Source organism: Rhinoraja longicauda, chromosome 1 (genome assembly GCF_053455715.1).
Source record: "Rhinoraja longicauda isolate Sanriku21f chromosome 1, sRhiLon1.1, whole genome shotgun sequence".
Classification (NCBI taxonomy): Eukaryota; Metazoa; Chordata; class Chondrichthyes; order Rajiformes; family Arhynchobatidae; genus Rhinoraja; species Rhinoraja longicauda.
This window is the reverse complement of record NC_135953.1, coordinates 75,643,581-75,658,313: the sequence shown is the minus strand read 5'-3', so window position 1 is coordinate 75,658,313 and position 14,733 is coordinate 75,643,581. Positions and strand designations below refer to the sequence as shown.

General features: G+C 38.1%; 1 protein-coding gene across 2 annotated transcripts in view; it reads left to right on the top strand.

Moving 5' to 3' along the window:
- Positions 1–14,733, top strand: part of rbpjb (recombination signal binding protein for immunoglobulin kappa J region b) — a 92,657-nt gene that overhangs the window by 57,508 nt on the left and 20,416 nt on the right. For both annotated transcript variants that reach the window (XM_078400444.1, XM_078400435.1), the window contains exons 5-8: positions 1,497–1,671; positions 4,313–4,450; positions 10,553–10,665; positions 12,828–12,968. In XM_078400444.1, the coding sequence (XP_078256570.1) occupies positions 1,497–1,671; positions 4,313–4,450; positions 10,553–10,665; positions 12,828–12,968 (567 nt within the window). The remainder of the gene's footprint in view (positions 1–1,496; positions 1,672–4,312; positions 4,451–10,552; positions 10,666–12,827; positions 12,969–14,733) is intronic.

Sequence of the window (14,733 nt, the reverse complement as noted above, 5' to 3'; positions counted from 1 at the left end):
AGTTATCATGACGTTAGAATATTGTGTACATTTTGTTATAATAAGTGGGAGCAATAAAAGATTGCTTTAGTTCTGTATATTGGTAATTTGTCATTTTTGAGTTGGTGATATTGAAGATTTATTTAGTCTCTCCACAGTAGGAGGATGTTGAGGGAAAAGGATAGACTCAAATTCAATCTTAACACTATTGAATTCAGCAGATGAAAATATAATTTGATTTCCAATGTTAAAGATGTTGTAATGGCAGTTTCTATACAATCTCGAAATGGCTCCTACAGATGTAATGCCAATCCCTGGCTCTGACACTACTCCTGCTTCAGCAACTAGTGTACATCAAGTTTTCTTTTTTATTGTCATTGTATGCCACTATATGTAAACATCCATGTTATCACTTCAAAAGGTTTATGTAGCACACCCAATGTCAGTTAACAGTGAAGATTCTGTAAATTTTTAAGAGATTTTGTTCTGATTGGGATGGTTTTATTCATTGGTTTAATCCTATTACTTTGAACTTGAGCATCCAATATACAAGGGAAAGAAAAGTAAAGTCTCAAAGTTGAGCAGCCATTAAGAATATTTCACTGGATGGAATTTTTTGAATTTAGTGGAAACGGGCCTTTCGGCCCATTGAGTCCATGCCGACCAGTGATCTCCGGTACACTAGTTCTATCCTACACACTAGGAATACTTTACAGAATTTGCACGTCTTTGGAGTGTGAGAGGAAACCCGAGCACCCGGAGAAAACCCACAGTTGCAGGGAGAATATACAAATTCCTTATAGACAGCAACTGTAGTCAGGATCAAACCCAGGTTTCTGGCACTATAAGGCAGCAACTCTATTGATGCGCCACTGCAATTTATATTGTTAATTTCAAGCAAAATAAGTAATAATTTTCTTATACTTGAATCTAACAATTAATGAGACTGTTGTAATGAGAAAAATGGAGAGATTAGCCAAATTTCACTCATTTCAATCAAAGTTTGAGAAGCAACTTAATAAAAGTGCTGTTTATTGGGTTTGTGTCAGAAAATAAGATGCATAGGTGAAGACAAAAGAGGAGGGGTAATGGCACCAATGTGTCGCTTCTGGAAACTGGTGTGGGCTCTATAGGCTAAGATGGCCCTCATTTGTTATAAATGAGAAATTTCTGAGTCGGATTTGAATCCATTCTCCACCAACTAGCACCATTTTAGCATTGCATTGATGCTATCCATGTGATCCCAATTTGTTTTTTATTCAGAATATTTGCATTCATATAATGCTCCTTCACCCATTATATTGAATAGCCTTTTAATGGTCCCAGGAATGTAGTGAAGAAAATCTAAGATACTTAATTATTTCATTAAACAAAATGTTTTTTAACGTTTTAAGTCAAATGATTTTGCATAATTTGTTTAGTTCCATGTAGCTTCATCTTGCCTCATTCACACAGGGCTGTTGCTTCTGCTTTTATTTGCTTAATTGTGCAGTCTTTTGTCCTTTTTATTTTTGCAGAATTATTGCACAGCCAAAACATTGTACATATCTGACTCCGACAAGAGAAAGCACTTCATGTTATCAGTAAAAATGTTTTATGGTAATAGTGATGACATTGGCGTCTTTCACAGCAAACGGATCAAAGTAATCTCCAAACCTTCCAAAAAGAAACAGTCCTTGAAAAATGCAGACTGTAAGTATATACACATTTGGCTGCCCAATTTGAAATGTAATTAGTAGTGACATTTTACTACAAACCTTTGCTAATTTTTGAAATGTAACATTATGTAGGCCTAGATAATGGTTCTTTTGAAATAAAATCATAAAATGCAGGAAGCACTCAGTTGGACAGCCAGTATCTGTGGAAAGAGAAATAATTAATATTATAGGCCAAAGACCTTTTGTCTGAAGAACGGTTTCAAACTCAACCTTGATACTTGTTTTTCCACAGACCTGCCGAGAGCTTCCAACATTCCCAGTTTTTATTTCAGACTTAAAGCATCTGCAATTTTTTTTCCTGTTTGTCCTTCTCTTCAGAAACTTGTATAGTCATCCTATAGCTTCAGGTTTGAGGAAATTACGTTGAAAATTATTTTGGTCATCAATGTTTTTCATCAGGTCTACAATTTCAGGGACAAAAGAAATTGTGCATATTATTTACATTTTCATTTTTAGTTTTTGATAAATTTCTGTATAATTGAAATCATCAAAAGCAAAACTAAAGACATGCAGTTAGTTTTTATATGCTGGCATTGTAATACAAAGCAGGGTGTATGTTTGTGTAGATTGGATAACAATCAAGTGTACTGTTTTCTATATTGAGAGCCTTGAGGGAGCTGTTAATTTGCTTGGAAAGTAAAGGTATTCCATCACTCGCCTAGCTTGTTCCAAAAGGCATCGTGGAATGAACTGCTCATTAAAGCTAGTGATCGACTATTATAATTTTGAGGCTGATCAAATTAAGTTTCTGATCAATGGTCATTTCTAGATGTTGATTTAATTTTTTTTAAATCATATAAAGTTATTGAAGGGAGGTGATTAAATTATTTGTTAGAATTGTTCCCTTAAGTGGTGTAGATGTTATCTTGCTACCTATAAGCAAAGATCTGAATGTTGTTTTGATCTTTACTTGTTTAGGCACAGATGTTTGATTATCTGATGAGATGATCATGAAAGCTCCTCCTGCCAATTGGGCATTTGCTCGGAATTGAAGATGTTTTTTGCTTCCATTGTGGTTTTCTGGGTTCTGAGGTGGCCAGTAAAACCAATGGGTGACTTGTCGATAGAAAGGACTGGAGTTGCCTGACAGAGTGGTTGTGTGTATCCAATGCATTGGCGTCAAGATCCTCAATGTGATCCTGATTGCTGCTTCTCCATGTTGAGTGGTCGGGGGCTTAACTAAACATGCAATCAATGTCAAACATCCCCTTCTGTACATGAGATTGATGCAACAGCTGAAAATGGTTAGCCTACAACATAGATCTAAAGAACTGAAGTGTTTCTCAGACAAGGTGACTGTCCTCCTAAAAAAGACATTTATTTTGTGCTGTGTCACTCTAGTTGGTACATATCTTTGCCCTGGTTCACATTGATTTCAGCTTTGTTAAGGTGGCTTAATGCTAAACTCAGTGTTAGCTTGACATGACTGTTTTTTCATAAACACGTGGTGAGGCCTATTAAAATTCCTTGTGCCAATGCCTAGCTTAACAGCTAATTTGTCGATATAAGATTAAAACTTGGCTCTTCCTGATATGAGCCTTGTGTTCACTCCCAGACCATTGATGGAGTGGAAAATGCATTCTAAATGATACAGGAAAATTTGGAAATTTTGGATAAATTCAGTTTGTGATAATTCTTTGAAAGCAAAATAACTGAGAATGTAAACATAAAAAAGAAACAAATTCAATAAACTGCAGATAGTAATGAAATAAAATTTGATATTGATGTTGGAACACCACGAGTGTGTTTTGTGTAACATTTAATGCTAATTTATTGACCCAAATTGTTCATTTAGCGTAGATGATCTGCTCGGATATTCCAACTTTATCCGGAGGAATGTGAATGAAGTTTAGGACTCGTGTTAAAGCAGTAGTTCAGAACTTATGTAAAGCAAAGGTAGGCACAAAATGCTGGAGTAACCACAGGCAGCATCCCTGGAGAGAAGGAATGGGTGACATTTCGGGTCGAGACCCTTCTTCAGACTTGTGTTGAGCAGGTCATCTGTTTTAGGCTACTGTATTCCTGAAATAGTCCCCCAGTGAACATCTTCACCAGCAGTTGAGCAGCAGTCCAGTGCAGTGGGGGGGGGGGGGGGGGGGGGGGAACTGCTGTGCAGCAATAGAAAATAGAAGGTAGCCCTCTTGATTTAATTGGATTGAATTAAAAATACCTTTTTTATTTACTGATTATTCCAGTGTATTAATTTTGTTACTATATCAGAATTTAACATTTTAATAAACTTTTCAGCAAATTTTGACTGACTTTGAACGTTTGTGCATATCAGAGAGGTTCAACCTCCTTCGTTGCTTTGGCAGCCAATAGGCCTAGAAATGCAGCCTAACAGCTCTCAAGGCAAGTCCGTTATAATCCAAAGACCTTCAGCTGGGAGACAACGTCCTAAAGGGAAATTGCTCCTTGAGACGTCATAGTACAAATGAATTAAAGGGCAGCAATCCAAGCTAGTGCAAGATCTAGACTGATAAAAGGCAACAGTTTAAAATACTTCATGAAATTGAGTTTGTCTTTGTGAAAGTTGAAATTTCATTAAGGTAGCTCAATTTGTCCTACTCTTTATATATACCCCTTAAGGCTAACAGTTTTTCTTTTCTTTTTAGTATGTATTGCATCAGGAACAAAGGTGGCATTATTTAACAGACTTCGTTCACAGACCGTCAGCACACGGTATTTACACGTGGAAGGAGGGAACTTCCATGCAAGTTCACAACAGTGGGGAGCATTTTACATCCATCTATGTTAGTATCTGCAATTAACTTTATCTTTGTCCACATGCATTATTGGTTTGTACCTTTTTTGTTAAATTTTCATACAGCTATCTTCACGTAAAATGCAATCCCCAATGCAATGTTTCTCAACAATAAAGCAGATTTTAGGCTTAAAACATGAGTGTTAATTCTGCAAAGAATAAGGGTGCCAGAAAATCCATTCATGCTTGGATAGCTTGAAAATGGGAGGCATTAAAATTTAAATATTAGAATTCTTTTGGGTAAATGACCACAGGACTATTGAAATGAGATTCAAAATGAGGGATGTTTTACAAAGACCTGAAAATAGTGGGAAACAGTGTCTACTGAGAATGAAGAATTTGGAGATTAGCTTTCAGAGAAAAAATGCATTAGAGATGTGGTTTAGTGAATTGCAATCTTGTTTGAGTCCGAAGCTTCTGTTTTCAAGTCCCACCTCAAGAGACTTGAGCACAGAAATCTTGGATTTGACAATCTAGCTGCATTGGAGCTGCTGGGTTTTTTTGGATGAGCTATCTGGTGGTTCATCAATGTAAAAGTGTCAATCAACATAACTAAAATCAGGTGATTGTCATGTTGCTCTATAAGAAGGCTTGCTTTGTATAAGTTGGCTGCCACACTTGTTCATTACAAAAATGACTATATCTCGAAAATACTTAATTGAAAGGGGCATCCAGAAAGACAGAATATAGCATAAATAGCTTATTCTTTTAGCTTTAATGGGCCTAAAACATAACATTTCTTGAGGGCAAACTAGGATTTTAAAACTTAGCTGCCGAGCGAGTGGAAACACGTATTTTGGTCATCCAGATTTTCATATGTTCCACAAGCATTGCAAATATCAGATGTAATATCAGATGTAACTTTGGCTTTCAAGAAAGGAAGAGGGATGGAAAATGGGGAATCAATAAGAAAGACAACCTGGTGTTCGTTCTAGTCAAAATAGTGGAATTCTTTTATGTAAATGACCTTGGGACAAATCAAATAACTGCATAAAACTGATTTATGCAAGGGAAATCGCATCTGAGAAAGCAATGTTTTGAAAATATCACCAGTAGAATAGATAAGCGTGAATAAGTGAACTTGGTGTTTGGATTTTCAAAATTTATTTGATAAATATTGAGCATTAGGGTTGAACAGATCGAGGTTTGGCTAATGGATAGAAACTGAAAAGTAGGGAATGAATGTGAGTTATTGTGAGTTACAACAATGTTGGTTTGATCATTAGCTTTTTACAATCCGTGTCATTACATTAGGTGCGCTCACTAATACAGCTAAGTAGTTGACAAATCTGGGAAACAGTTACAATTCTGCCAAAGGCACAATTGGATTAAGGATGCGAGCTGTGTGGTAAATTTCAAGGTTATCAGTTTAGTTGAAAATTGAACAGCTTGCCTTTTTTAAAAGATGTGATAGTGGAATATTAGTTTATTGAGTTTAAATGCAGGTGCAGCAAGTAATAAGGTACAAAAATTATGTGTTAGAAAAAAGATTTGTTTGGAAGAGATAAAGAAATCCTGCTAATCGAGACATTGTTGACACCACATCTAGATGTACACATTCTTGTGCAAAAAGGATATATTTAAAGTGAGTGCAACAAAGGTTCATAAGTGTGGTTCCTGGAATGCGGAAATATTCTGTCAGGAGAGATTGAATGGACCAGGCTGCAGTTGAAGAGAACAAAATGGGTCTTTGTAAAATACTAGGATTTGTCTTATAAATAATTTTAAATGATCATAGGGTTCATATTAAGCACTGAAAAATGCAGATCATTGCTGTATTTGGGTGTTCTGCATGTGAGGTTCACTATATCCTATCCAACTGACTTTTCACATGGAAAACGTGTTGCTCTTTGCAAATATCTCTCCAATATCTTTAGTGGAATCAGAGATATACGAATATAGTTTCTACAACAATCTCTTAGGTCATTAATAACGGCTCTTATGCATGAATGTCACTTGTTTCTCAGCAATCACAATGGTAAACAATTATTTGTATTTTGAGTCCACCATACGATGATTGTTATGGTTATGTAGTTCAGCATTGAATGGATTCACTGATTGTCAGTTTGGACTAACAGTCATCTGTAACATTAGGTTTAAAATCTCTCTTGCTTCATCCTTGGCTTGTGTATCTTTCAGCTCTGTTTGTACTTTCTTTCAGACTTAACTGGTTAGAATCCTATCAGGCCATTGTTTTCCTCATGAAACTAGTCCTCCGAATTGTGTCTTGTTCTAAGTCATACCAAAACAAATAGAAAAATAAAAAACTGCAGATGCTGGAAATCTGGAAATAAAAACAAAGTGCTAGAAATACTCATCAGATCAGGCAGGATATATGGAGGGCCAAACAAAATCAGTGTTCAGATTGATCATTGGTGTTTCATTTCAGCACTTTTTTGGAATTCCAACGTTTGCCATCTCTGTATTCATTAACGAAAATTAACTTCCAGATAAATATAGCCTCTTTTAAAAAATCCAAAAAAAATCAACATTGTTGTCAAATTCCTTTGTAGCCTTTCTGTTCCCTATAATTTTTTTCTTCCTGCTATACAGTCCTCACCTCTACACTATGTCAGTTCTGTCCTCTTGTTTATCTTCAAACTTGACCGCTCCAACAATGGTGGTCATGCACTCAATTGACCTGGTGCTATGTTATGGAGTTCCCATCTTGGTCCTTTCCTTCACTTCTTTAGTCTGATATTCCTAAAAACCTTTTGCTTTGACAAGTTTCTGGTTGACTGCCTTAATATCTCATGGTCCAATGTAGTAACATTTCATGGTCTCAGATAGGCTCATAGAATCAGCAATTTATACAGTTTAGAACAAGCCCTTTGGACCATCCCATCCATGCTGACCAATATGACGCAACTACACTAGTCCCATTTGCCAATATTTGGCCCATTTTATTCTCAACCTTTCCTACGTATGTATCCGTCCAAGTCTCTTTTAAATACTATTATAGTACCTGCTTCAACAGCCTCCCTTGTCAGCTCATTGCATATACTTAACACTTGCCTTGTGAATAATTTGCTCCTTGGGTTCCTATTTAATCTTGCCCATCTCAACTTAAATCTATGAACATAGTACTTAATTCCCCTATGCTGGGTAAAAGACTCTGTGCATTCACCCTATCTATTTCCCTCATGCACTTCTATAAGATCACCCCTCAGTCTCCTACGCTCGAAAGAATACAGTCCTGGCCTCTCCGACCTTATTCAATCCTTCGAGACCTGACAACATCCTTGAAATTCTGCACTCTTTTGAGCTTAATGACATCCTTCCTAAAACATGAGGACCAAAACTGACCACTCTGCTCCAAATGTGGCCTTGCCAACATCTTGCACAACTGTAACTTAACATCCCAACTTCTATGCTCAGTATTCTGAAAAAGGTCAAATACCAAGAGTCTTTAGTGCCCTATCTACCTCTGACACCATTTTCAGGGGAGTATGTACCTGCATTCCTCATATGTTCCTGATGTGAATATGTACCACTGAGTTCCTCCACTCTGCAACATTCCCCAGGGACATGCCCTTCACTGTGTTGGTCATATCATATCATATCATATATATACAGCCGGAAACAGGCCTTTTCGGCCCTCCAAGTCCGTGCCGCCCAGTGATCCCCGTACATTAACACTATCCTACACCCACTAGGGACAATTTTTACATTTACATTTACCCAGCCAATTAACCTACATACCTGTACGTCTTTGGAGTGTGGGAGGAAACCGAAGATCTCGGAGAAAACCCACGCAGGTCACGGGGAGAACGTACAAACTCCTTACAGTGCAGCACCCGTAGTCAGGATCGAACCTGAGTCTCCGGCGCTGCATTCGCTGTAAAGCAGCAACTCTACCGCTGCGCTACCGTGCCGCTACCTGGCCTAGTTTGACCTCAAAATGAAACACCTAGCACTCATCTGCATTAATCTTCAATAGCCATTCCCCAGCTCACTTGCCCAGCTGATCAAGACCTTTCTGTAATTTTTGATAACCATCTTCAGTGTCTACAATACCACCTATTTTAATGTCATCTGTAAACTTACTAATTGTGTCTTGTACAATCTCATCCAAATCGTTGGTGTAAACCACAAACAGCAATGGTCCCAGCACCCATCCCTTCAGTGTTCCCTTTAATAGTGCTGTGTAACGACACACTATCACTTATTTTATCAGGGTGAGAATGTTTCAGGCAAAGTACCATTTATTACTCATTCCTAATTGGCAGAAGAGTGCTGAGTATAAAAACAAAATGCTAATATTTCTCAGCAGATTAGGCAGCATTTGTGGAGAGAAGCAGAAATTACATTATGTTATGTAATTTTCAGCAGAATTCAGAAAACATAATCAAACAGTTAATTTATAATGCAAGGTTTCATTTAGTTAGCAACATTGTGTGAAACAAGGATGATATGTAGGAGTGAACGAATCTGATCATCTGCAAAACAGTTGTTTTAATCAACATTATCAACTCTGCCATGTTTTTGCAGGCAAGGATTTGAATTCAGTATATTGTTTGTTAATATAATATTCTGATTATCATTTATATGCACTGTTCCTCCCACTTCTCTGAAAAATTCTAGCTGGTTGTATTCCACCTGTTAGAGCTAGTCCAACTACTCTTTCCCGATTTACAATATCTCTACTGATTCCATTGCTGCTCCTGTATTCATATCTTCTGCAGATATAACAGCTTTGTTTCTTTTCTGCATCTGGTTTAACCATGTTGGGAGCATTGCTGTCTTTGCACTAGCCTCAGACATTGGACTTGGTGGAGGTACTTTCTCTCCTTGTTGTTCCCATCACTCCCTCCCTTTTCTGGCTTTCAGTAAATAAATGACTGAAGTACATTGCTAAGCTTCACTCAGTGTTAAGAAGATAGAATAGTACAGCAGAGGAATAGGCCCATGTATCAAATTAAACTAATCCCTTCTGTCTGCACACGATCCACATTCCTCCACCCTGAATATTCATATGCTTATCTGAATCCTCTTAAATGTCACTATCTTATCTGTTTCCATCACTACCCCAGGCAATGTGTTCCAGGAACGTATCATCCTGTGTAAAAACAAAACTTGTCCTGCATATCGCCTTTTATCTTTCCCTTTCTTACCTAAAAGCTTTAGTTAACCTAATACTGAAGTAAACAATTAAAATAGCTGACATTGATAAAATGATTTTGCCAATAAAAGGCATAGTTATGAACTTTCAAGCAAAATATTTTTCTAAAAACGTAGCTGGCCTAAAAGGAAGCAGTATCTAAAATGGCATTGCCAACAAGTGCCAGCAAGACTGCACCTTGCTGCTGGATTTTGGAAAAAAATTGCCAGCTTGGGCCTTCTGAATCTGTCAGTGGGTCGTGAACTTTGATTAAAGGTATGCAATTGCCTTTCACAGTGCGTTCATGGGTATCTAGTACTTGTGCCAAGTCAAGTAAAGTAAATCGAGAGCATTTTGACACGAACACTGAGGAAAAAACAATAATATTGATGGGCGCAATTGACTCAGTGTTCTGCACATCTCGTTGCTTGTAGTATTCTAATTGCTATGTAATTGGGCTTGAAATTGCTAGGAGTTGCTTCTCGTTCTACCTGGGGCTTTTGTCAAATTCCTCTTCGTGCCAACACATTCAAGACTCCCGCAACTGTAGAAGTTCTAAACTTGCTGCCCAGCGTCTGTTGCTGAATTTGTTTTCACTGAATCCTTAATCTGGTTGATTTGATTAATTTAAAATTTGAAATTTAGATGAGTATAAAAGAAAATGCTCTCAAACAGGAATATCAAGGCATTTGTATCATGCCAATTATTTATTCAATTTGATGGAAACCAACATTAGCTCTTAAAAGAGGTCATTATTGAACACAGCTGTTGGTTACTGTAATACAAAGAGTGACAGAATAATTTAAAACTTAATCTAGAAAATGATGTACTTGTGATTCATCAGGGAGAAAATAATTTATAGAGAAAATTTATTGAGATTTCAGAAAATTTATGTTTGATATTTTGAATGGTTTCTTTGAATTGGTAATTAAATATGTAAACGCACCTTGGTTATCAAGTTCATACTGTATATATTTTTGTTATCTGCAGTGGATGATGAAGAATCAGAGGGTGAAGAATTTACAGTTCGTGATGGATACATTCATTATGGTCAAACAGTGAAGCTTGTATGCTCTGTTACTGGGATGGCACTCCCCAGACTGGTACAGTGGCTTTTATTTGCTTGGTTCTGATAACGTTGTATTTAAGCATTATAATTTGAGAATTTTGTGTTTTGCTATTTTTATATCATAAAAGCAGAGAAGTTTCTGCAGGACAACAGTTATTTGACTATTGCCAGACCTTCAATTCCTTCCTTCCAGAAGACCTATTTTTTCTTCTTGTGATTTTAAGAGATTGCCGTAGGATCGGTTCATTTCGTCGCACATCCTGCTCAGCAGTTCAATAAGATCATGGCTGGTCATTCGTTCAGTGCCACTTTCACGCAAAAACCTCCATATCCCTTAATTGCCTTAATATCTAAAATTCTATCAATCATGTTCTTGAATGCGCCAGTGACTGGGGTCCATGGCCTTCCTGGGTAGAGAATTTCAAAGATCTCATTCCTCTGGGTGAAAACTCAAGACTGCAGATGCTGTTAAAACTGTTGGAAGATCAGATATGTGTGGAGGCAAAGGGATAGTGGATGTTCATGCAGCATTTGTGGAGACAAAGGGAAAGTTGAGTTTTGACTTTTGAGATACAGGGCGGAAACAGGCCCTTCGGCCCACTGAGTCCACACTGATAAGCGATCCCCTCATACACTAGCACTTTCCTACGCACTAGGGACAATTTTTACTGAAGCCAATTAACCTGCAAAACCTGTACCTCTTTGGAGTGTGGGAGGAAATCGGAGTACCCAGAGAAAACCCACAGAGAGAATGTACGAACTCCATACAGACATCGTCCAAGGTTGGTATCAAACCTGCGTCTCTGGTGCTCTGAGGTAGTAACTTTACTGCTGCGCCACTGTTTCGGGTCAAGGTACTGCATCAGGATTGAGGGAAGAGGGGTGAGCTGACAGATGACGGGTGGAACCAGGCAAAGAGTGGGGATGGACAGATGGAGCTCGGTTTGGGGAATGATCAGTTGATTTCTGCTTGTGGTATTTATAGGGAGGGGAAGGAGTGTTTAATACGAGTGCCTTGGTTTTTAAATAATAGGTCAAGGTGTTAATTCTGAATGACACTTGCAATCAGTCCTCCATTCACCTCCTCACTGTAGCATTTTTCCTGCAACTGTTTGGCACCAACAGTCTTGAGCTCTTGCTTCTACAGCTGTCCCAGGAGCAGAGTGGTGACAAGGTCTCTAGATGTCGTATCCTGAGAACTCCTGCTCTCACCCCTCCCCCTGTATAACTTTGGTCATTTATGAGGCCTCAATAATTTAAATTGTCTGATAGCAAAATAGTTGAAATTGATTTAAATAAAATATAAATTAAAATGTGTTAAAACACTTCTGTGTGTAACTGTGTAAAAAGTGAAATAAAAATAAACACATAAAATGACCTTTATAAAGAAGATTATTAGCGCATCTATTTAAATGAATGTGGATAAGCTGAAAGTGCCAGAGCTGAGGAACTGTTTGCAAAGTGCATTCGCCACCTCTGCTTGGCAAGTTACAAAATGTGCTGAGGCACTCTGGCAAATCCAAGGCAGAGTCGGGTGTGCTGACACTTTATCTCCAGTAGGACCCATACTTCTGCACTCAGCGGGCGGAACTGCCAGCTAGTCATCAGCACGATCCAAAAAAATGCTGAACTCGTTAAGAACTCTTTAAAGACTGAACCTTGATTTTTTTTTAACTTTTTTCCAAATGTTGAAATTTCTGGCAAACTTTACAAAAACGTTGGTCTTCATGTTTGAACCCACAAAGTTTTTCAATTATGCGAAGTGTAATATTGAGCACTTGTGTTACAGAGGTGAATCTCAAATTATTTCAGTTTGAGGCAGGCGGTGCTTTTGCTTCCAGGTTAATAGGCATCCTATATGATGTCCCCATCAGTTAAGCGATGGTGTACAAATAGTTGACAAATTCCAATCTTGTGTTTTTGGAAACTTACCATTTGCAGTTTCCTCATTCTGAAGGTCTTGGATTTGGGCACATATTTCCTTTTTGCAATAGGTCTGTTCTTTTCATCCATTGTAAATATATTAAGTAAGCTGGCAGTTATATCATTCATGTCTTTGTGTTTATGTAAGCAATCACAAATGGAAAATACCAGATTTGGAAGTTGTTATAAGAAGGCCATTTCTGTCATATCTTTGATTAACAAGCTCACCCCACAATCCAGTAAACTGACCTCGACCATGTTGATGTTTTACAGATAATTCGGAAAGTGGATAAGCAAACTGCGTTATTAGATGCAGATGATCCAGTTTCGCAACTCCATAAGTGTGCATTTTATCTCAAGGATACTGAAAGGATGTACCTGTGCCTTTCACAAGAAAGGATTATCCAATTCCAAGTAAGAAAATATTGGGTTTTTTTAAATGACCGTAAGCAAGGTCGATGGACAAACCTCACAGATTGAACAGCCTTTGTGGTTGTAGTTGTTGAAGTAATGCCAATCTTGGATCTGTAATCTGTCCAGAAGAGTAATTGGGTCAGTTGTATTACACATCACCTCGCACATTACAGATTCAAGCCTGCATCATCATAGCCACACAGCGTACAAAGCTTTGCTGGTATGACCAAGGCAGCCTTTCTCTGCAGCACAGCAAGATCCAAGTGGTGAAGGAACCAAGCCGAAGCTCAATGATCATACTGATTTCTGACATTTTGAAATATTTTGGGGAAAGTCATTAAAAATAACAACAATTTAACAAATTTATTTTGATTCTTTATGCAAGTGTTATTACTTCATTAAATATAAACATGATAAACAAATTTACTTAAACACTGTTTTCAAATGAAAGATGGTGACCCCAAATAGCATCACACAGCGTGGATACAGGTTCTTCAGCCCAACTTGCCCACACTGATCAACATGCCCCATCTACACTAGTTCCACCTGCCTGTATTTGGCCCATATCCTTTTACTTATCCTATCCATTTACCTGTCCAAATGTCTATTAAACGTTGTGATAGTACCTGTGTCAACTACCTCCTCTGGCAGCTTGTTCCATATATCCACCACCCTTTGTGTAGAAAAAAATGCTCCCCCTCGGGTTTCTATTAAATCTTTCCTCCCTCATCTTAAACTTATGTCCTCTGGTTCTTGATTCCCTACTCTGAGTAAAAGACTCTATGCATTTGCACTAGCTAATCCCCTCATGATCTTATACACCTCTATAAGACCACCCCTTATCCTCCTGCACTCCAACAAATAAAGTCCTAGCCTGCTCCAACTTCTCCCTTGAACTCAGGCCCTTGAGTCCCAGCAACATCCTCATAAATCCTCTCTGCACCTTTTCCAACTTGACAGCATCTTTCATATACCAGGGTGATCAAAATTGAACCCACAATTCCAAATATGGCCTCACCAATGCCATGTACAACTATAACATAATCTTCCAACTTCTATACTCAATACTCTGACTGATGATGGCCAAAGTGGTGAAAGCTGCCTTGACCACCCTATCTACCTGTGATGCCACTTTCAAGTAACTATGTATCTGCACTCCTATATTCATTTGCTCGACAACACTCCCCAGAACACTGTCATTCACTATGAAATCCTGCCCAATGCAACACCTCACACTTGTGTATTAAACATTATTTATCATTCCTCAGCCCACCTGCCCAACTGATCAAGACCCTGCTGCAATTTCTGATCACCATCTACGATGCCACCCACTTTTGTGTCATCTTCAAACTTGCTAATCATACCTGTATGTTCTCATCTAAATCATTGATATAAACCACAAATAGCAAAGGGTCCAGCACTGACCCTAAGGCACATCACTAGTCACAAGCCTCTAGTCTGAAAAACAACCTTCCACCTTCACCCTCTGCTTCCTTCCATGAAGAAATTCTGTATCCAGTCAGCTGGCCCTCCCTCGATCTTAGATCTAACCTTTCAGAGCAGTCTACCATGTGGAACCTTATCAAATGCATTGCTGGAGTGTATATAAACAATGTCTGCAGCTTTGTCCTCATCAGTCTTTTAAGTCACTTTAAAAAAAACTCAATCAGATTCGTGAGACACAATTTCCCAGACAAAACAGTGCTGACTCTCCCTAATCAGCCCCTGTCTATCCAAATTCATATATATCTTTTCCCTCAGAATA